This window comes from Ochotona princeps, chromosome 6, assembly GCF_030435755.1.
Source record: "Ochotona princeps isolate mOchPri1 chromosome 6, mOchPri1.hap1, whole genome shotgun sequence".
NCBI lineage: Eukaryota > Metazoa > Chordata > Mammalia > Lagomorpha > Ochotonidae > Ochotona > Ochotona princeps.
Genome location: NC_080837.1, coordinates 53240986 through 53265064, shown reverse-complemented (window position 1 = coordinate 53265064; position 24079 = coordinate 53240986). Strand labels below are relative to the sequence as shown.

The window sequence follows — 24079 nt, the reverse complement described above, 5'->3', positions numbered from 1 at the left end:
GTACTTCTGGCGTTTCTTTTTAAGTTGTAAGGACAGCTGCCAAGACTGCCAAAATTTGTAAACTAATTCTTGATTCATAAATAGATCTTCTATATAATTAGGATTCTGGGTAAGTACATTGAGAAGCGGGGTTTGTGGGATTGGAGGTAATTTAAAGAAGAAACTGAATTTGGAAGGGGAATTTGTCAAAATACTGAACGTGACCCGTAAGTGAGGATCACTTTTGAGTGTAGAAGGAAAGAAGAAAAAGCTTGAGTAGGTGTTCTTTTCCTTTTGGCACAGACGTTAGTGATAGGAGTGTGGGACTGAAGCTTGTTGATATTTGACAAAGAGCTCTGGTTTCCAGTTAAGCAGCAACTTAATCAGCTTATGCTGTTGTGCAAAACTGGTTTTTTTCTTTAGTGTGATATCGAACTATTAGCCCAGGGAATAATTTGAAAAACTGCACTGAACACTGTATGTTGCAGATGTACTTATGATTTCTTTGCTTTTAATTTCTAGGAGGACGTCATGAAAATTTGGTTCTAGCAGAAGTAAATGAAAACATTTCAAATAAACAAGCTCATCAGTCCTGGAAGTTTAAAGGACTTTGTTTTTTCCTTTCCTTTTTACATTTAAGTAAAGAGGCTCTAAAAAACCATGGCAGATGTGGATCCAGACACGTTGCTGGAATGGCTACAGATGGGACAGGGAGATGAAAGGGACATGCAGCTCATTGCGCTGGAACAGCTCTGCATGCTGCTATTGATGTCTGACAACGTGGATCGGTGTTTTGAAACGTAAGTACATTCCTCATCATCTTCCTTTGGATTTCGCTGTATTGACATCTGTTTTCAAGCATTTGCTGACTTCAGTGGGTGTAGGAATTGCTCTCGTGAATTTTTCAACTGTGTTTTAAAAACACTTCTTCAAAGTTTTATATTTATGCTTCTCTGAGAAACTAAAATGGGCGCCCCTCGTAGTGATAATTTTGTTTACACAAATACACATTGGTTGAAGGGATGGTAATTAATAGGAATGCTAATTTTAACCCATGACTTGGTTGATTCATTTTTAAAATATGTTGTAAACTGGGGACAATACAAATACTTATTTTCCTTAAAGCTAGCTATTTTGTGTTGTGAATTTGACTTACAGAATTAGAGAGGTGATGATGGACTTGCTTTGAACTGCCCGTTTCTTTACTGGTGTTAAACCATACAGCATTGTACTTTTGTTAAAGCAAATGATTGGCTTGTAAATTTTAGTTTGGGAATTTATAAATTGGATGTTAACCACATAGTGTACTTTTTAGAAACATCGTAAGTGTGATGAATTTGGGTAATTTTATTTAGAGCTTAAATAATGGAATTTATACAAAAATGAAAGAATTAATTACTACTTAGACAGTTATAGCTGGTTTTCCTCTTACATAAGGTAGGCTCATCCTTGCAGAGTAACCATTCTGGGTGCTGAACACATTTAGTTTTTGCTGCTTTGTTTATATTTATTTGCAGTTTTGAATTCCATTAATAAATGATGGAAGACACTAATGTTTCTGTATTTTAATATTATTTTAAGGTAATTAGGCGAAAATTTTTGAGATGGTATATATGTCTGAGGTAGGAATAAAGGCTGTATTAGTCACTAAATCGACAAAATATAATTGCCTTTTGTGGGCTGTTTAATAACTTATTATATAAATCTTAAGGAAACAGAACTTTTAAAATATTTATTTTGTTTTTATTGAAAAGTCAGATATACAGAGAGGAGTAGAGAGAGGAGGATCTTCATCCATTGATTCACTGCCCAAGTTTTTGATTAAAGTGTAATATCTACATGTGTTGATGTTATTAGTAATTATAGTATATAAATAAATGAATGGTGGGATTAAATTTGTCCTTTAAAAACATTTATTATTTCTTAAGGCAGAGTTTGCAGAAAGAGGGTGAGAGAGAGAATCTGCCATCTCCTGGTTCACTCACTCCCCAAATGGTTGCTCCCATAGCCAGGAGCTTCTTCTCAGTCTCTGATATGGGTGGCAGGGGCCCAAGTACTTGGACCATTCTTCTGCCACTTTCCCAAATCCAATTGAAGAATAGCATCCTGGACTTGAACCATTTGAAATACTGGCATTTGCAGGCAGCAGCTTCACTTGCTAAGCCACAGTGCTGTTCCCTCCCCCCACCCCCACCATTTGTGTTTTGAAGACATATAGTTACCTGCTCATAGGAGAATAGATGGTGACAGGCCTGGGGGTCAAAAAATAGGACCTTACTTGTTGAGTTGAGGCTATAATCTGGAGAAAAGAGGAAGTGGTTGTATTTTTTTTTTGTTAAGATTTATTTGTTTTTATTGGAAAGTCAAATATACAGAGAGGAGAGACAGGATTATCTCAGCTGAAGCTGAACCAATCCAGGAACCAGAAGCCCGGAACCTCTTTCGGGTCTCCCATGTGGATGCAGGGTCCCAAGGCTTTGGGCTGTCCTTGACTGATTTCCTGGGCCACAGGCAGGGAGCTGGATGGGAAGTGGGGCTGCTGGGATTAGAACCGGCACCCATATGGGTCCCGGGGTGTTCAAGGTGAGGACTTTAGCCACTAGGCCACTGTGCTGGCCCACCAGCCATAGTCTTAACATACTGATTGCAGCACTCACTTTTACAAAATCCTTTATGCTCTCAGTGGGTCAAAATTAAATGCCTTTATAAGATTCTGCATTCTCAAACATATACAGGACTGCCACCTTACTATGCTTAGGTCCTCATCTTTTGTTTTTTCATTGTTAAGCAAAATAATACTGAGTGAGTGGAAGTTTATATTGGTTGGTTTTCCACTTATGTTTACAATGCCTATAGAATGTTATTTCTGAAGTGGTAAAACTCGGGAGGATTCCAGCAGCAGAAACAGTCATAGTGTCAGTATGCTTGCAGAGTGTTCAAGTTCATTGAAAATGTACATATAACCAGAATGGGTGAATTCCAAGTTTTTTGGTAGCAACAGTATTGAATTCATTTTTCCATCAACTTTTTGTTGGTGATTTTTATTTATATATTTGAGAAGTAGCAAAGTACCAGCTCCCACCTATTGACTCATTATTCAGTGTGTGTAGTGATTGCCTGCAGGATCCCAATCCAGGTCTCCCACAAGGGTGACAGAAAGAAAATTGCTTGAGCTACCACTCCTGCCTGCTGGGATCTGCAAGGCAATGGAAGAGTTAGTTATTGTGCAGTTTCTGTATATTGGTGGCCACTGTTTATATCCTGTTCAGCGCATATAGGAGACATGCTGGAATTAGAAAGTTCTGTCATTTTTTTTTTTTTATTGTATTGTGTTTGTCATTCCCCCCCCCACCCCCAAATTCCCACCCTGTCATTGTTCTTGACCTGGGACTCTAGGAGGCCATGAGTGGTGAACTTCATGGGGGTTTGTTGATTTTTACTCAAAAGTCAGCCACCTTAAAACAAAACAAAACCAAAAAACAAAAGATAAGTTTTTAACTTGTTTTTTTCTGTGACTAGACAGCATTGCACTTTACATATGGCGCATATGTACACAAATTGGTGCATTGTGACTGCCCTTACAACATTGGGTTCCTTAGAGTCACTCACTTTCTTGTTGTCCATCTTTGTATCCTACCTGCAACACCTCTCACATTAGTGGCTAGAAAGACAGTGAACAGATAATGAATTACAATCAAGTTTGTGTATTTTAATTGGAGAAAAGCAATTTTATGTATTAAAGTTTTTGCAAAGAAAGGCCATAATTTTCAACTAGTGTATTAGGAGTTATCTTTAGTAATACAGATAGTATTTATTAATACAGAGAAAATCAAGGCTAGGAACAGAGGCAGAAGTGGAATAAAAAAGGAAATGAATCAAATGATCTTTATTATCTTCAAGAAACCAAATTTACTCTTCTTTTTCAGCTAAGTGGTTAAGTACTTGGGTCATCTTTTTGCCTTCCCAGGCACATTATCAGGGAGCTAGATTAAAATCAAAGCAGCCAGAACATGAGTTTGTATCTCAATGTGTGATGCAGGCATCTCAAGCAATGTCTTAACCACTGCACAAAATGCCCACTTCTGTTGCTGTTCTCTTGTTTTTCCTATGTTTTCTGAAAGATTTGTTTATTTGAAAGACATGGTGACAGAGACACCTTCTGTCTGTTACTTCTCAAGTGTGTACAATAGCCAGGGCTAGATCATTGTAAAGACAGAAGACAGGAACTCCATCTGGGTCTTCCACATGCCTGGCAGGAACCCAGGTACTTGGGCTATTATTCTGTTGCTGTTTAGGCTTGTTAGCTGGAAGGTGGAATTCAACGTGCAGAGTAGCTGGGACTTGAACCAGGCATTCTGCTGTGGGCTGTAGACATCCTAAGCAGTGGCATGACTGGCTTAGCTGGTGTGTCTTCTTCGATCAGAGAGAAGATTCTAATGTCATTGTCGATAGTATTTGGAAACCAGTGTTATAATCAAGGCTGTATAAACATTAGTATACAGATTTTTATGTTTTCATTTCGTCTTCTAAATTCTTAAAAGACACATCTGGTAAGATGCAGAAATTTAAAACTGAAATGAAATGTCCCACCTGGTCTGCCAGGTGTCTGGGTACTCATCCATTGATGAAAAGATTTTTATGGTTTTATGGTCCAAGGTATAGCTTATTTTTGTTCAGCTGTCCGTATGTACTTGAGAAGAATATGTATTCAGTTGGATACAGTTTTATACAAATGTCAAATTTGATTAAACTTGGTAGTGTATTAAAGTTCGTGTCCTTGTTGATTTACTGATTTTCTGTGAGTTAGTGTTAATGTTTCTAAGTCTAATCGTGTTTTTTTTTTTTCTCACAATTTTTGCCTATGTGCTTTGAAGCTCTGCTAGTTGTGTTTAGGATTTAATCTTTCTGGTGCATTTATCCTTATATTCTTAAGTAGTATCTCCTAATCCTTGATCATGAAGACTACTTTGTCACTCCCATTTTCTGTTGATCGTTGTTTGTGTGATTTATCCTTTCCCAGCCTTTTAGTTTTTAACCAGTCTGACCTGTTGTGTACACATTTCCTTTTTGTTTTTGGAAAGTTTATTTAAAAGTTGGGGAAATGACAGACATATTTAGGGACAGGGTGGTTAGGAAAGGGAAAGGTGGGGAGAGATGTTTCTTTTTCATCTTGTGTCTGTGGAGGCAGGTAGAGGTAGGGGTGAGAGGGCATCCCTCCCCGTTGCCTGGTTTCTCTCAAGCCTGGGGCATGTTCCAGATTTAAAAATCCTTCCCTGTCTCATCCAGTGGGTCTGTCTCAGGAGCCATAGGTCTAGCTGGTGCCAGTGGCTATGTTCCGCCATATCATCATCACTGCTCCAAGAAGTAGCTGGTGTTTTTTGTCTTTTGAAGCAGCATCCAAGGGCCTCTCCCAGGAGCAGATTGGCTCCTATGTGTGCACCTGTTAATGATCCTCTCCCCTGTACAGGAGTCGGTATGGGAGGCAGCACAATATGCAACGTGTGCTCTGATGCCAGGATCTGCCCACCCCCCATCCTGTTGTGTCTGGGAATGACTCGACATGAAACTCTGGGTCTGGGGTTCTTGGCAATGCTAAAGGCTATCACATTACTCCCACCAGGACTCTGGCCTGCCTGCTCACAGGCCAGCATGTCAGTACTTTGTGGGTGCAGCCTGCCCAGGACTCCAGTGTCAGGCCCTTGGCCTGCCACTCCCAGACTGGTGTAGTAGGGTACCACAAGTTCAGCCTGCCTAGAACCCTGGCTTCCTAACCCTTGGTCTTTTGCCCCAGATCAGTGTCATGGCAAGCAATGGCCTATGAATATGTTCTAAGACCTGTGGTTTACCCATGATTACTTTAGAGTGTGTACAGACTTGAGTATGTGCGATAGAAGTTGGCCTAAAGTGTACGCCATATTGCCTAAAGCAGTAGTCTGGTGTTTAAAACGTTAAGATGACATTGGGTCCCATCCCGCATTCTCAGGCACTCACACGGATGGGCTGCTGGAAGCAGCCCTGTTCCTTTCCACTCCATTTTTCACAGATGCAGGAAGAGAAAAGGAGATTGGAGGCAGTTGTCTCATCCATTTTTGCCCATTCCTCCACCCTCACTACCCTAATCAGTGATCCATATGAGCATGCATCCTTCTTAACTATGTAAACATCATCAAAAATAAAATAAACTTCTTAAAAAGATTGGCTTCATGTGACATACTGAGATCTTCTAGTACTGTATTATAAATACTCTTTAGGCAGTTCTGCCAATAGCAGCTTCCAGAGAAGATGAAGAGATTGGTAAAACATGTGTTGTAGTCCTAATACATAGAAATCAAAGGCTGTGCTTACTGCTTTTTGGAGAGGTGTTTGAGGCCTTCCATAGGTTCACTGGAGTACGCAGGCTTATCTTTCATACACACCTGGTCCCACATGATACCCCACTCAGCTGGGGCCCCTACAGGACAGGCCCAACAGCCATTCTGGCCTGTGTGCCTCTGGTCTCCTTGGGTCTGTCTGCCCATGAATCCCAGGCTGCTAGGCGTGGCTCAGGCCCCAAGACCTTTCCCAGCTAGGAGTTGTCGAGTGCTTTGCTCTGCATGACCCAGGCTCTGTCCCAGGAAGGAAAGGACGAAGGAAAGGGAAAGGGAGTCCCCCAGGAAACCTCACCTAGGGTGACCTCAGACTTGACTCTGGGTGCACCAGACAGTGCAAGGTCAGATTCAGTCTGTTAGCTGCACCAGCCAGTTTACATACCAGTGGGTGCAGCAGCCTGCTCAGTTCTGCCCCAGCCACTTATCTCAACGTAAACCCAAAGGTGCTGTGGCCCAACCCTGCCAGGATGCCTCAGACCCAGTCTTTGTGCACACCAGTGAGTGCCGCAGCCTAGTTGGCACAACCCCTAATAACCCCCACCAGGCCCGCCCCCCAGCCCACATCCCATCTCTAGCTCTCATGTGCATCTATGGGTGCTGCGGCTTAGCCCAACTCACCCTGTCCCCAGACCCAACCCTCATGTGTACCAGCTTAGCCCTGTCTGGCCCACTCTCAGCACCAGCCCTCATGTGAACTGGTGGTGTGACTTCCCAATGGATCATTGGGCTCAGACCCTGGCCACAGGGTAAAATCGCAGGATGTGTTGTCCAAACTTGGAGTGCAGGTATCAGGACTGGGCCTCCTCAGTTGCTGATGTGTGTACAGTGGACAGTATACCCAGGCTGGCACACACAAAAACTGGATTGTGGGTGACTTGGGAGTTGTCCTAACTAGGCTGTAGGACTTGCTGGTATGTGTGAGGACCAGGCCTGTAGTGGACTTGCTGGGCTGGGCTATAGCTCCTCTTGGTTTATGTGAAATATGGGGCTGAGGCAGAATTGACCAGGTTGTATCCCCTGGTATGTGCACTGGCTGGTGCATGTAACAGACTGTACTTGACCCTGCACTGGCTGGCACACCTAAGAGTCTGTGAGCCAGGGAGTATGTGGAGAAAAGCCCTGGGAGGTGATGCTCCTTGGGGCCTGGCTCCCAAGCTGGCCCCAAGCTTCCAGTATCCTTAATACATGTGCTGTATTTGACCCCTGTGTGTATATTGCAGTTGCCCATCAGTGGCACACCCTTCTGCACAGATACCCTCTTGACCTGACTCACATGCTGATACCTTATAGTACAGCGAGTCCCTCTTCCCTTTGGATGCCCTGCTTACCACCAGTGCTGGACATACGTGAATGTTTAGGGGTCGTTTTTATAGTCTACACAATGCTTTGAACTTGGCTTAGCGTAGAGTTATGAAAGAGTCTGTAGAGAAAAGTAGACAGTTTTAGGGTGTATTTTTAGAGGGCTTCATTAGAGAGATTTAATTGATAGGACCAATAGGTTAGATGTGTAAGGTGAGGAAAGTTTGGAGTGAGAGGTGAAAGATGATTTTCAGGTTTCTGTTTTTCTGGATGGATACTATCTATTTGGATAAAGATCTGAGTGTTGAGGTGCAAATTAGGAATTGACTTAATATATTAATTTAAAGATACCTGTGATAATTGTAGGTGGAGATAATCCTGGAGAGTATGCTTAGGCTTTAGATAACATTTTGGGAGTTTTCCTGATCTTTGGGAGGGATTTGTATCCATGCTGTGTGACCTAAGAGAATGAATGAACTCAGTCGGAGATAATATACGAAGAATGGGAGAGGAATTAACAGCGGAAAGCCGGTAGCAAATTTAAGAAAAAGTGTGAAATATTCATTGCTGACATTGAAAGAAATATAGCATTGTTGCACATTGTACTCATTTAATGTTGGTGTTGATAAATTTTCCTGACCATGTAAATGTTTTTTCTTTTAAGCAAAAAGTGAATTTGTTATTTTTATTTGAAGGGGAGAGAGAGAGAGACAGACAGTAAGCAATCTCTCAGCTGCTTTTTCAGTCCCCAGATGGCTGCAGGAGCCAGGGCTGGGCCATGAGCTGAGAACTCAGCTTGGCCTTCATGGGGGTGGCAGCGAACCAAGCGCTTGTGTCTTCCCCTGCTGTCTCCTAGGGTACAGGTTAGCAGGAAGCTGGATTTGGAAGTGGAAGCAAAGCTCAAGCACTATGATATGCAGCTTTACTGCTGTGACAAGCTCTCCTTTTTGAATTTTCCTTAGAGAGGGAGTGAGACAACTCTCTTGCACTGGTTTACTGCCAAACCCTTGGCAATGTCCAGAGCTAGGCTGGATCCTGAAGTTGGCACACAGTGCATGTTTCTCATGTGGGAGGCTGGAACCCTTTGCTGCTGCTCCTGGAATCTGCAGTGGCAGGAACCCGGAAGCAGACGCTGCATCTAGTAATCAAACTCAGTCATTCCTGTGATGGACATGGGCTTTTAACTACTGGGTTAAATGCTTTCTGTCATAACATGATTTTTTTTTAGTTTAAAAAACGTGGATATAACCATTACGTCTCACCTAGTTTAAAGGATTGTTGAAGACATAGTTAGGTTTTCTTTAAAACCTAAAAGCAACCGTCACTGGTTTTACATGACAGGTTGAGCATTCCTAATCAGAACATTTGAAATCTGAAATATCCCAAAATTCCAAATTTTTGAGTACTGATGTGACAGGGGTGGAAAATTCCAACCTGACCATCACATGATGAACTTTTCAGTAGTATAATTTTTTTGGGGGGGGGGATTTATAGAGACGAGGAGAGACAAAATGATCTGCTGGTTCACTCTTCAAGTGACCATAATGGCCTAAGGTGAGCTGGTCCAAAGCCAGGAAGGAACCAGAAACAACTTCTGGGTCTGCCACGTGGGTGCAGGGTCCCAAGGCTTTCGACCATGCTTGACTGCATTCCTAGGCCGGAAGCAGGGAGCTGGATGGGAAGTGGAGCAACCAGGACATGAACCAAGTAGGAACCCAGTGCCTGCAAGGTGAGGATTTAGCCACTAGCCTATCAATCTAGGTCCACATAGTGCTTTATTTAGTGTTTTTATCAGGAAAAGACTCTCCAAGTCCTATAAAGGGCAATCAAATGGCACATATTTGGCCTGAGGCACCAAAGGCAGGTTTCTGCAATGCTCCACAGAGGCAACCTGGGGCTGTGTTTTGTCTAAAAGGTTGCTGTAGAGACTCACTGTGGCTTAGTGGATAAAACCGTTACCTGAGGTGCTGGCATCCCATATAGGTGCTGGTTTTGAGACCAGACGCCTCCACTTCCCATCCAGATGCCTGCTGATGAACTTGGGAAAGTAGCGGAAAATGGTCCAAGTACTTGAACCCTATTCCCACGTGAGAGACCTGGAAGAAGTTCCTGGCTTCCGGGCCTTGCACAATGGCTTAGTGGCTAAATCTTCACCTTGCACACACCAGATTCCTATGTGGGCGCTGGTTCTTTACCCAGCTGCTATACTTCCCATTCAGTTCCCTGCTTGTGGCCTGGGAAAGCAGTAGAGGTTGGCCCAAAGTCTTGGGACCCTGCACCAGTATGGGGGACCCAGAAGAAACTCCTGGCTTTGAATTGGCTCAGCTCTGGCTTGTTGCAGCCACTTAGGGAGTGAACCAGCAGACAGAAAATCTTTTCAGTGTCTGTAAATGTACCGTTCTGATAAAAAATAAAACTTTAAAAGAAGTTCCTGGCTGCTATTGCAGATATTTGGGGAATGAACCAGCGAATTTAAATCCCTGTCTCCTTGTCTGTGTAATTCTGCCTTTCAAATAAAAATAAATCCTAAAAAAAAAGAGAGAAACAGTGAAAAAAGCCTCACAGCATCATGGTTAGAGATTAAAAGCTTGTCTTATTTAACAATTTATGTGGGTGTTTTGGTAATGGTGTCAGTTACCCTGAACACATTTTTTTTTTTCACTGTGTTAATGTTAATTTTTTAACTGTTAATCTTTCTGTGTGAAGAAATGTAGCAAAATGATTCCTTGTTGGCGGCATATATATAAATTCAGATTCAGAAATGCTGGTGATGCCACCAACCAATTTGTCTAGCAGTTAGCAGAGGCGATGACACTTTAGCTTCCTGGTAATTCAATGTCGTAAACTTTGTTTCATGCAGAACATTATTAAGGATACAATATAGGGGGACTGGCATTCTGTCTTTTAAACCGCTGCTTGATACAGTGGAATGCTGTTTTCAGGAATGCTTACTCTAGTCCAGACTGTTCCTCTTCCAAACCGGTAGCTCCCTGCTAGTATGCCTGTGAAGGCAGCAGAGGATGGCTCACACACTTGGTCCCTGCTACTAAACCTGAGGCCTGGGTCCTGACTTGCTTCTGTTTTCATTCAGCCAGGCCCAGCCCCGACACTAAGCAGCTGTTTGGGGAATGAGTAAGAAGATGGAAGATCAACCTTTCTGTCTCTGATGCTCTGCCTTTCAAATAAACACACACATACATTTTTTAAGAGATGAACATATTGTGTAATATTAATTTGAGGCTGTATTTGTAAGACACATATATGGAACATAAATTTTGTGCTTAGATTCAGGTCCCATTCTAAGTACACCTCATTAAGATGTACAAAGAGTATGCAAATATTCTATCATCTGAAACATAAATCACTTCTATTGCTAAGAATTTGAGATCAGGGATATTCAATTTGTGTGTGAATATTCTTTTATTGTGTTCCCAGTACTGAAAAAAATAACTCAGTGGCCAGAAACAAAAATGTTTGTCCCCTAGCCAGAAGTATGGCAGGTGTTTTGTACTTTTCTGAAGTTCATGAAATAGTGTTTCATTTTGTGTGGCATAAACTCCAATATATGTACACAGTTCTTACATTTCTCATGGAATAAGATTAGTAACAATTAAAATTGGAGGCCAAGATCAGAATTTTCTGGGTTTTTGTTTATTTTAGACTGGTTCTTTTAGGAGATTTTTTCATTTTGGAGAGATCATCGGATCATAATTTCCCATATTAGCTAATTGTGTGTTCCAATAAATGTAGAAAGTTCATACTAATTTTTTTTTTTTTTAGATTTACTTATTTTGGAAGGCAGAGTTACAGGGAAAGAGATCTTCCATCCTCCCCACATATACTCAGTCACCATTGCTGGCCAGGCTGTAGCCAGTAGGCAAAGCTTTATCGTGGGCTCCCAAGTGGGGGTGTCAGGCTGGAATGCTTGTGCCGTTTTGTGCTGCTTTTCACAGACTGCTTAACAGGGAGCTGGACTCAAACCCAGGTCTCTTTCTCATGATGGAATGCTGGATATCTAAGTTGTGTTTAATTTAATTCCTGTGTTATAATGCCATCTCTGATATTTTAGAAGTAGATCAACTATGTGAAATATTGCTGATATCTCACAGTCCTGTTTTTAAAAAAAATTAAATTATTTCTTAAGCAAGCATGTTGCTGGCTTGAGAGACAGATAGACCTCCCACCCACTAGTACATTTGCTGAGTGCTTGTACTTGCTGGGGCTAAGCCAGGCCAGAGACAGGTTCTCACAGGTCAGTCCAGTTCTTCAGCTTGGGTGGCACAGGGACCCAAGTACTTGAGTCTTTCATTATCTTTTGGCTGCCAGGGTGCCCATTAGCAGGAAGATGGAATTGAAAGTGGAGGCAGGATTTGAACCTTTGGCATTCCAGTATGATTATTTGGATGTTCCATATGGTATGTTAATTGCTAATCCAAGTGTCAGCCCCACATACTGTTTTTGGTGAAACAGTCTTAAGCAAATTAATCTTTTAACAGGCGTCAGACTGTTCAGTATGATACCAAATACTGAGTTGTCTATATGCATTTCATTAAATCTTCATAACCATATAAAGTACACTATTGTTTAGGTATTGTATTTGCTTTATAAATGAAAAACAGGCTCAGAAAGGTCATACAGCTGCTGTTTAATGTTTTACCCTGATCTTTCAGATGACAAATCATGTGCTTGCGAAACAAACTGAACAATGTATGTCCCTGGCCCTCATGAACTTTTATATAAATAAGGAAACAAATCAATATATTCAACAGTATGTGCCCTGTTGTTAATGAGGTTTTGAGAACAGGAAAATATTGCTTACCTAGGGAGGTTGGGGAACCTTTTAGTTTGAGCTGAGAGTTGAATAAGAGTTGTGATTTTCTTTTTTAACATGGTTTCAAGTTAATGTTACTGCTTTAAGCTGTTCCAACTTGTTGTTTTCAGCAGTGATGAAATTTGTTAAGTATTGTTCTGAGAGCAAAAATAGTGTAGAAATATTATATAATGCTTAAATTCAGTATTGTGTAATTTTTCATTTGTTAGAAATATTTAGTTATTTTAATAATATTTTGATGTTAAGCGTTTACTAATCCTAGATCTAATATAATTTCTTTCGTTACAGATGTCCTCCTCGCACTTTCTTACCAGCCCTCTGCAAAATCTTCCTTGATGAAAGTGCTCCAGACAATGTGTTAGAGGTGACGGCCCGTGCCATAACATACTATCTGGATGTATCTGCAGAGTGCACCCGACGGATTGTTGGGGTGGATGGAGCTGTAAAAGCACTTTGTAATCGTTTGGTTGTAGTTGAGCTTAACAACAGAACTAGCAGAGACTTAGCTGAACAGTGTGTAAAGGTAAGTATTGTTCGTTGGCCGTTTTGAACATTAGAGAATAAAAAATATGTTTTACTAAAACAAAATGTTTTCAACATTCATTATACTTTAATGAGTGTAGTTTAGAACAATGTTAATATGGCTGTTGTGGAACCAAAGGAAGTCCTGTTGAGCCTCAGAAAGATTTTCTTTCTCTTTTTTGCTTTCTTTTCTTTTTTTTTTTTTAGTGCTTATTTTTATTGGAAAAATGTAGTTACAGAAAGAAAAGTAGAAACAGAAGTCTTCCATCTGCTGGTTCATTCTCCAGAGTTTGCCACAATGACCTGAGCTGGCCAATCTGAAGCTGGGAGCCAGGTGTTTCTTCTGGGCCTCCCACATGGGTGCAGATGCCCAAGGACTTGAGCCATCCTCTCCTGCTTTCTCAGCAGCACCTGCGACAGAGCGTCCCATAAGGGTGCTGGTTTAAAAGGCTACTCTGTCTCCAACTCAGCAGCTGCCCCTTCATCCAAGAGGGAGACCCAGCTGGGGCTCAGGGCTCTGGGCTCCTGGCTTCAACCTGGTCTAGGCCTGGCCACTGGGACCACTGGGACCACTGGGACCACTGGGGAGTGGACCAGCAAATAGAAGATATTCTCTGTGTAACTGCCTTTCAAATAAATAATTAAAAAAAAAAGTTCGTAAAGGGTTCACACTTAATCACTCTTCTTGCTGCTAAAATCAGTTTTGCATCTGTACAGATAAATATAAACAGAGGTTGTGGAAAATAGACTAAAAGGTATGATTATTATGTAGAAAATAATTTCAAATAAAAAAAATCAGGAATTTTTTTTTTTTAAAGATTTATTTTATTTTTTTTATTACAAAGTCAGATATACTGAGAGGAAGAGAGATAGAGAGGAAGTGGAGCTGCCGGGATTAGAACCAGCGGCCATATGGGATCAAGGCGAGGACCTTAGCCACTAGGCCACGCTGCCGAGCCCGGGAATTTTTTTTTAATGCACAATTTTCTATGAGGTGTTTTAAAGATACACTTATTTGAAAGGTGGAGAGCCAGAGAGAGAGCATTTGCTGATTCATTCTCCAGATGACTGGGCCAGATTGAAGCCACATACATTGCAGGGACCCATGTGATTGGGCTGTCTTGTGCTGGCTGCCTTCCCAGGCACTTGAACAGGAAGCTGGATCAGAAGTGGAACAAGTGGCAACTTACCTGCTGACTCCAATGTTGGCCCTCATGACAATTTTTTTTAAAGATTTATTCATTTTTTAATTGGAAACTCAAATATACAGAGAGGAGGAGAGACAGAGAGGAAGATCTTCAGTCCCATGATTCACTCTCCAAGCGAGCGCAACGGCTGGAGCTGAGCCAATCCGGAGCCAGGAGCTTCTTCCAGGTCTCCCACACGGGTGCTGGGTCCCAAGGCATTGAGCCATCTTTGATTGCTTTCCCAGGCCACAAGCAGGGAGCTGGATGGGAAGCGGGCCTACCGGGATTAGAACCAGTACCCTTATCGGATCCTGGCGCAGGCCAAGCAAGGCCTTTAGCCACTAGCCTGCTTTGCCATGCCCTCATGAAATTTTTTGAGTACTCTTGTGTAACTGTCCCTAAAACTGAAAAGGAGCAGGTCATGAATGATATCCTGTTGCCAAACTTTGTGATCCTTTGTAGCAGCATTTAACAGTAGTGTTTGCTCTTTCTGAACATTTCATTCTTAAGCTTTATTTTCTACATTCTGTCACACTTTGCTGAATTTCCTCTTCTTTCTCTTTTTGCTTTACATAGCCTTCATTATTAAATGGCAGTATTTCCTAAGGTTCTGTTTTTACTTTCTTAAAATTATATACATTTTGCTTCTAGATCATCTCATTTATCACTTCAATTCTATTAACAAGCATATACTCCTCATCTTTATTTCTAGCCCTCATCTCTGTGTGTTTATTTTTATTGGAAAGGCAGATTTACCGAGAGGAGAGATAGAAAGATTTTCCATTTACTGGCTTCACTCCCCAAATGGTCACAATGGCCGGATCTGAGCCAAAACCAAGTCGGGAGCTTCTTCTAAGTCTCCCATACAGATGCAGAGTTCCAAGGACTTGGGCCTTTATCTAAAGCTTTCCCAGGTCAAAAGCAGGGAGATGGATGTGAAGTGGAGCAGCCAGAAGATGAACTGGCACGCATTTGGGATGCTGGCACTTGGAGATGGAGGATTAGCCGGTTGAGTTATTGCTCCGACCCCCATCTCTCTCTTGAGTTCTAATCTCCATAATCAGGGGCCTGCTGGATATTTAACAGGATATATGAATGTTTTATCAATCTTAACTGATAATTGTCTTCAGCTCTTACCTAGACACCTAACACAGAAACTTATGCCTTATCCTTTATTTTTCTTTTCTGTTACACTCATGTAATTGATAATCAAATCCTTTTCTGGTTTCTTTAAATTTTTTTTTGGAAGAGATTTATTTGTTTGAGGCAGGCATGGTGATGGCATGGATTAAGCCAACACTTAGGATGCCTGACTTCCGAATTGAAGTGTTCGAGTCCCAGCTGCTGTGCTTTGGATCCAGCTTTCTGCCAATTTGGAAAGGCACCAGAAGGTGGTTCAGGTGCTTCCTGGCTTTGACCTGGTCCTGACCTCACAATTATGGCTATGTGGGGAGATTTCCAGCAGATGGAAGATACTCTTCCTCTCCTCTCTGTCCTTCTACCTTCCCATTAAATCTTTAAAAAATTGTAGGGCAGATTGATATGGAAAGACTGAGGTCTTCCATTGCTGTTTCACTCCCAAATGCCCACAGCAGCTGAGGCTAAGCCAGGCTAAAATCAGAAGCTCAGAACTTGTTCCTGTTCTCCCATGTGCATGGCAAGACCCCAAGTACCTGGGCTATCATATGCTGTTTCCCAGAGCTTGAAGGTGGAGCTGAGCGCCAGGACCAGCCACTGGGAGAGGAATGCAGGCACCCTGTGAATAGTTACTGCTTGCTGCTCTGGAGAGTTCACGCTCTTCACTTATCAGGGCTTGATTTTTTTTTTTTTTTTTGTCTGCAAACGCTTCACTATACCCTATTGTTTGGTTAATTAGGAACTAGAGTTTTCATTACACTATTTCCCTTGAACATCTTCCACACAGGGTGGTATGAATTTCTGATATGTCTAAGATTAATGATCGCGTTTAGCTTTCCAGCTGTACTTGAGCACTGTAGATATCCACATAATTGTAAAAGTTTTGTTTTTAAAGTCTTGATATTTATAAACTTAAAGTGAGGATTATGGATAGTAGTAGTAGGAAGCATGTATTCAACATTTTCCCTGGTGTCTAGGAACTTAGAAGATTTTGCCAAATTATTTCTAGCTTCTTAGATTACTTTGTAGATTTCTTCATTGAAATCTGCCTGTCCAGTGTGGTAATGATTGAGCACTGTGAATTAAATGACATGTGTTATAAGATTTCAGCTATGGGCCTGGCGTGGTAGCCTAGCAGCTAAAGTCCTCACCTTGAATGCACCGGGATCCCATATGGGCGCTGGTTCTAATCCCAGCAGCCTCGCTTCCCATCCAGCTCCCTGCTTGTGGCCTGGGAAAGCAGTCGAGGATGGCCCAAAGCTTTGGGACCTTGCACCTGCATGGGAGACCTGGAGGAGATTCCTGGCTCCTGGCTTCGGATGGACGCAGCACCAGCTATTGTGGTCACTTTCGGAGTGAATCATCGACTGGAAGATCTTCCTCTGTGTCTCCTCCTCACTGTATATATGACTTTCCAATAAAAATAAATAAATCTTTAAGAAATAAATTTCAGCTATGAAGAAAGATAATTTGTAAAAGAATCTAAACTATAATAACAACATTTTTTATTGATGAAATGATGCTTTCATTGTACTGGGTTAAATATTAAAATTCACTTTTTTTAAAGTGGTAAAATTGCAATGTGCATTATACTTTTTGGGATTCTATAAAGCTGATATGAGACTTGTATATATTTGTTAATTTTGTTTTCCTCTTACAGGTTTTAGAACTGATTTGTACTCGCGAGTCTGGAGCAGTCTTCGAGGCTGGTGGCTTGAACTGTGTGCTCACCTTCATTCGTGACAGTGGTCACCTGGTTCATAAGGACACCTTGCACTCTGCCATGGCTGTGGTCTCAAGACTCTGTGGCAAAATGGAACCTCAAGATTCTTCTTTAGAAATTTGTGTTGAATCTCTGTCTAGTTTATTGAAACATGAAGATCACCAGGTACATACATTTCTATTGTGTATGTTAAATTTCCAGATTTTACTGTCACCCAGTAATTTGGACTTTTCATTTAAAGTAGAGTTATTTCATCTCGTCCCTCGCACTCATTAGGATCTCTATTTAGTCATATCTTTTATGGGGGGAGCGGGTGTTAAAATGCTTGTTCTTTTTTAATTTTTTAAGTAATCAGAGTTTCTTAGATTTTAAGTGTCATAGAAATGTGATGATTTTACAGCTACTTTTGCTTTCCGTGTGATTTTGTTGACCCCATAATTTTGTTGACTTGTTGACTTGGAATTAAATGGATTACATTAAAGTGATGCAGCGCGAACTTACCTATAAATCTCTGAGGAATAAATAGCTTAGAAAGTAAAACTGGGCTTTAATAGCTTTTTACTGTTCATATATTATTTTCAGTTGCTATTCTTAGATTATCTTGGCAAAGTTGTACCTAGTAATAGTTAATATTTCCAAATTTTCATTGCCCACTTAGGTTGTTATGTATTTTTTTTTAATTAATTTATTTATTTTTATTTGGAAGGCAGATTTTACAGAGAGGAGAGACAGAAAGATCCTCTATGTGCTGGTTCACTCTCCACAGGGCAACAATAGGCAGAGCTGAGCCTATTTAAAGCTGGGAGTCAGGAGCCTCTTCCAGGTCTCCTATGTGGGTACAGGGTTCCAAGCACTTGACCCGTTTTCTCCTGCCTTCCCACACCATAAACAGAGTTGAATCAGAAGTGGAGTGGCCAGGACACAAACTGGCGCCTATATGGGATGGTGGTGCTGCTGCATGGAGGGGATTAGCCTGTTGAACCACCACACCAGTCCTGAATAATATTCTGTTATTTAAGCTAACACCATAAGGTCTAGGTTCCATTATCTCCATTTAAAAATATTATTTAAGCATTTTTATTTTAATAGAGAAATAGAGCTCTTCTATCTGCTGATTGGCCCAGCTAAAACCAAGAGCATGAAACTTGGTGGTGCTCCCCATGTGGGTGACATGGACCTACTACTTGAGCCGTCACCTTCTGTCCCAGATTGTGCATTATCTGGAAACTGGAGTCAGCAGTAAAGTGGAGACTAAAGCCAAAACACCTGCACATAGATCTGGATGTCCATTTGTTGTATTAACTATGTCAGTCAGACATGCGATCCTGTTGTCCCTGTCTCAGAGGAAGGATCCAAGGACTAGTATACTTGCATAATCTTTTCATAGTTAGCAGCTGTGGAGCCATGATCAAATTTAGTTGTCACTTGGTAACAACTGCCTTTCTTGCAGTGTCAGTTTTGAGGTCATTAGTACTAGGTCTTTGAGATGAATCTTATCTGTGTATATGTTCCTTTTGCATTTAGGTTTCAGATGGAGCTCTGCGGTGCTTTGCATCACTGGCTGACCGGTTTACTCGTCGTGGTGTTGACCCAGCTCCATTGGCCAAGCATGGATTAACTGAGGAGCTGTTATCTCGGATGGCTGCTGCTGGCGGCACCGTATCAGGGCCATCATCAGCATGCAAGCCTGGCCGAAGCAGCGCAGGAGCACCTTCCGCAACTGCAGATTCCAAACTGAGTAACCAGGTGTCGACCATTGTCAGTCTGCTCTCCACACTCTGCAGAGGCTCTCCAGTGGTCACACACGTAAGAATGGTTTTGAATCTTTGAATTTTTCAGAAAAAAAAAATGTTTTTGTGTAATGTAAATCTTTTGCATTTTTTCCCCTCTTTTCATTTTCAGAATCTCCTGAGATCAGAGCTTCCAGATTCAATTGAAAGTGCATTGCAAGGAGATGAAAGATGTGTGTTGGATACCATGCGTTTGGTTGATCTTCTCTTGGTGCTATTATTTGAAGGACGTAAGGCTTTGCCAAAGTCTAGTGCTGGATCTACAGGCAGAATTCCAGGACTTCGGAGATTGGATAGTTCTGGCGAACGCTCACATCGGCAGCTTATAGACTGTATTCGAAGTAAAGATACCGATGCACTTATAGATGCAATTGACACGGGAGGTCAGCAGATACTTTTTAATTTAAAAATTGTGAGATAAAGAATTATAGGCAATTTCTTATTTTTGTTTTTGAATAGTATTGCTTACAGTCATGCCAAATAATAGATTAGCCAGTCTCTTCAGTGTCCTCCCCCTTCCCATGTGTAATTGTATGGCAGCCTGTTGCATAGAAAAACCTGAATAAATGCCTATTTAATGAGAAAAACTTCTATGAAGGTTGACATTTACCTGCTTTATAACCTGAGGGACATCCTACCAGTTCTAAGGTGAACTTACAGATTGAAATTATAATTATTTTCTTAAGATTGATATAAACTGGGCCCTGCACCGTAGCCTAGCAGCTAAAGTCCTCGCCTTGAACGCCCCGGGATCCCATATGGGCACCGGTTCTAATCCCGGCAGCTCCACTTCCCATCCAGCTCCCTGCTTGTGGCCTGGGAAAGCAGTCGAGGACGGCCCAAAGCTTTGGGACCCTGCACCCATGTGGGGGACCTGGAAGAGGTTCCAGGTTCCTAGCATCGGATGGGCACAGCACCGGCTGTTGTGGTCACTTGGGGAGTGAATCATCAGATAGAAGATCTTCCTCTCTGTCTCTCCTCCTCTCTGTATATCTGACTTTGTAATAAAAAAAAAGATTGATATAAACTGAAATATAATTTTTAAAGTCATTTAAATTAATTTTTTCTCTTTAAATATATGTGAAAAATAGAAAGAAATGGAGACAGAGATCTATACTCTGGTTCATTCCCTGAATGCCTGTAACTGCCAGGGTACTGATTAGGCACAACTCCATCAGGGTCTCTCACATTTGTGGCAGGCACCCAGATCCATAAGCCATCATCTGCTGTCTCCCAGCATTCACATTAGCCACTGGGACTCCAGCCAGTTATTCTAGCATGTGGTATAGATGTCCTGAGCAGTGACTTAACCACTCACTAAAACGCTCTCAACATATACAGTAGTTTGAGGGGTTTTTTTGGTTGTTGTTGTTTGGTCTGTTTTGTTTTTAAGATTTATTTCTTTTTATTGGGAAGTCAGATCTACAGAGAGTCAGAGAGAAAGATCTTCCGTCCAGTGGCTTACTCCCCACGTGGCTCTCTGCTGGTTATTTCTGTCTGCTGGTTCATTCACTAAATGCCTGCAACAGCCAGAGCTGGCCCCGGCTGAAGCCAGGAGATAGGAACATGGGTGGGGCATAAGCACCTGATTCAGCATCATCATCATCTTATTTGACAATCAGAGCTACAGAGTAGAAATACCTTCCATCCACTGGTTCATTCTCCAAGTGGCTACAGTGGCCATGGAGCTTCATTGTGTCACCTATAATGGCAGGAATCCAAACACTTGGGCCATTCTTCTCTGTGTTTCCTGTTTTGTTAACAGGGAACTGGATCAGAAGTGGAACAGCTGGAAACAAACCAGTGGCTATATGGGATGCTGGTATTGCAGGCATCACAGGTGGCGGCTTTGCCTGTTACACTAGACTGGCCCCTCTGTTCATCCTGTTATGATTCTGAGAGTTCACTGACAGGAAGCTAGATCAGAAGTAGAGTAGCTGGAACAAGAATTGGCACTGTGCTATGAAATGCAGGCAGCTGAAGTAGCAATGTAAACAGTTGTACTAACATATTTACTCCATGCTCTGTTTTAAAAGAATTAAGTGATTTCACTTAGTTTTCACATCAGCCATTACCCACTGCTCTTCTATCAGGCACATTAAGATGGCATGCTGCCATCTTAAGTGGCAGTTGGCCTACTGTGCCATGATATCAGGCCCATTTCTTATTTCCATTTCATCCTAAAAACCTTATGAATCCTTAGTGAGTTAAACACCAACCGTATATTTAAAGACTTTTAAAAAGATTTTATTTTATCTTTATTTGAAAGGTAGAGTTGCGGAGACGGGGGACAGAGAAGGAGGTCTTCATCCAATAATTCTCTCCCCACATGTCCACAGTGGACAGAGCTGTGAGCTAGACAGAAGCCTGGAGCCGGGAGCTTCCTCCAGGTTTCCACATGGGTGCAGGGTTCCAAGCATTTGAGCCATTTTCTGCTGCTTTCCCAGGCCATAAGCAGGGAGCTGGATCAGAAGTGGAGCAGCTAAGATACAAACCTGTGCCGATATGTGATACCAGCTCCACAAGTGGAGCCTTAGCCTACTGTGCCATGGCACTGGTCCTGAAAGACTCTTGATTCTGTGAAGTGGATTGTTAATTTTAATCTCTAAATGATTTGAAACTTAGAAGTGTTCATTATTATTTTACTGGCTTTTAATATGAGTTGGTTTGTTTCTCATTTGTACTTTCAGCTTTTGAAGTAAATTTTATGGATGATGTGGGTCAGACTTTGTTAAACTGGGCCTCTGCTTTTGGAACTCAGGAAATGGTAAGCTAATAAAAAAAAGTTAATATTTTTTATCAAAGGCAGACAATGAAGCAACTTTATGATTCTTTATCATTTTACAGGTAGAATTTCTTTGTGAGAGAGGTGCTGATGTAAATAGGGGTCAAAGGTCATCATCATTACATTATGCTGCATGTTTTGGAAGACCTCAAGTAGCAAAGGTAAAATACAGGTTTTAAAATTATGAATTTGCAGCATGTACATGCTTAAAAATTATGATAAAAAAGCATTCTGGTAAGACATGGCTGCATTCCATCTCCATCTACTCCATTCCTTTTTCTCAAATATGTAATTGCCTTTGAAGTACGTATTTATTTGAAAGGCAGAAAGATAGAGACCAACCAAAATTGTCTACTAGCTCACTCTCCAGATGTTTTCAGCAGCCAGGACTGAGCCAGACCAAATTCAGGAGCTCTGGAGTTCTTTCTGACTTTCCTGTGTGGCTGGCAGGGATCTAAGTACTTGGGGTATCAACTGTTCCTCTTAAGGTGCCGAGTTGTAGGATCTGATGTTCAAGGCCTAAACAGATGGGGTCATTTTTATTTATTTATTAATTTTTTAAGATTTATTTATTGGAAAAGGCAAAGTTACAAAGAGAGAAAGAAAAACAGATAGAGAGCAATGGCTTTCATCCTTTTGTTCACTCTCCAAAATGCTGCAGTGAGGCTAGGCCAGGCAGAAGCCAGGAGCTTTTTCTGGACCTCCCACGTGGGTGGCAGGAATCTGAGGACTTGCTGCCTGCCATCTGCCTCTGTTTTCCTAGGCTCATTAACAGGGAGCCGGATTGGAAGTGTCACAGCTGGAATTCAAGCCCTTGTCCATATAGGATTCCAGCACTGCTGGCAGTGGCTTAATGTGCTACACCATAGGGAGGAGCAGGCAAGGCACTTTAGTTTTTTGTTTTGTTATCTTTTCAACCTTTTCTAACATAGATCCAAATAAAAGCACATAGAATAGGGCCTGGTGCAGTAGCCTAGCAACTAACTTCTTCACCAGGATCCCATATGGGTGTCAGGTCTAATCCCAGTGGCCTCACTTCCCATCCAGCTCCCTGCTTGTGGCCTGGGAAAGCAGTCAAGGACAGCCCAAAGCTTTGGGACCTTGCACCCGCATGGGGAGATCCAGAGTATGCTCTGGGCTCTTGGCTTCAGATCAGTTTGGCTCCGGATGTTGCGGTCACTTGGGGAGTGAATCAATGGATGGAAGATCTTCTCTGTCTCTCCTCTGTATATCTCACTTTCCAATAATAATAATAATAATAATAATAATAATAATAATAATAAAGCACATAGATAGGCATTATTTCCTCCTTATGCAGTGTGCACTGATTGCATCTTGATTTTTTTTACAAGTTATTTGAAAACCTCCCTTACAATATAGAAAACTTTTTTTTACAAGTTTATTCAGCTAGTCCCCTGCTACCGAAAATTTCTAATTTCTTAGAAATGAATGATTGTATATATAAGTAGTCTCCATAAGGTTTGTAGAAAGCACATCATGAAGCTATTGTTGGATTTCACATTTTTTGTACTAAAATGAGCTTATTTTTGAATTCCATTTCTTCATGAAGTTTTGGAAGTAGCTTTGTATTTCTGTTACTTCTGTTCATTAAAGGAACAAATAATTCTCTTAGCAAAACAAAGGCATTTGAGGAGTCCTTTGGAAGCAGTTGTAACTTTGTAGCAGAGAAAGATGTCTCTGGAAGCTTTAATTCCATTGGATTGATTAGAGAGCAAGATGCTTCTGTAGGTGATTAATACTGAATAAACAAAATGGGTTTTAGAAGTTCTGATTTAGGTATTCTTAAAGTCATCTAGCTAAAAAAAGCTTTAATCAAAAATCAAATTACTATGATTACATCCATGTGAGGTTATGAAAGGTTTAGGATAATGTATGAACAGATCAGAGAACCATACAGTTAACATTATATATTAAAGGTTGATTGCCAGGTAACAACTTGATGCCTCTGCTTTTTTTTATTATTGGTTGTATCTATACTGCTGCTTAGAGTATGTGAGAGTTCATTTATGAGCTTGCTATTTTTTTAAAAAAGATGTGTTGATTGGTTTATTTGAGGTCATAGTTGAAGATAGAGGCAGGGAGACGTTAAGAGAGAGATTTTGCAACTGGTTCACTCCCCAGATCGCCACGTTGGGGAGAATGCCAGTCTGAAGCCAAGAGCCTCGTCCAGGTCTCCCAAATGGACTGTGGGGCCCAAGCACCTGGACCATGTTCTAGTGATTTCCCAGGCACAATAGCAAGAAGTTGTTTGAAGTGGAAAAGCTGGGACTTACACCAGCTTAATATGATGTACTACAGCATCAGCTCCTGATGCCACTATTAAAGAAATTGGGAGGAAGAATTTGATGAAGTGGGTGACAGATTAGTATGGTAACATAATTTAATTTGGGGGGACGATAAATAACCAAATTTAATCTAGTTTGTGAAGCTGTGAATA

General features: G+C 41.4%; 1 protein-coding gene across 10 annotated transcripts in view; it reads left to right on the top strand.

Moving 5' to 3' along the window:
• The window catches only part of HECTD1 (HECT domain E3 ubiquitin protein ligase 1), a 76535-nt gene that overhangs the window by 1241 nt on the left and 51215 nt on the right, over positions 1 to 24079 (top strand). For 6 of the 10 annotated variants that reach the window (XM_058666293.1, XM_058666296.1, XM_058666295.1 and 3 more), the window contains exons 1-7: positions 471 to 779; positions 12766 to 13000; positions 16984 to 17211; positions 18571 to 18852; positions 18949 to 19219; positions 21527 to 21603; positions 21684 to 21782. In XM_058666293.1, the coding sequence (XP_058522276.1) occupies positions 640 to 779; positions 12766 to 13000; positions 16984 to 17211; positions 18571 to 18852; positions 18949 to 19219; positions 21527 to 21603; positions 21684 to 21782 (1332 nt within the window). In that variant the 5' untranslated portion in view covers positions 471 to 639. Of the gene's footprint in view, positions 1 to 470; positions 780 to 12765; positions 13001 to 16983; positions 17212 to 18570; positions 18853 to 18948; positions 19220 to 21526; positions 21604 to 21683; positions 21783 to 24079 lie in introns of those variants that run through there. The other 4 variants (XM_058666292.1, XM_004584741.4, XM_058666298.1 and 1 more) reach the window with 2 other exon arrangements.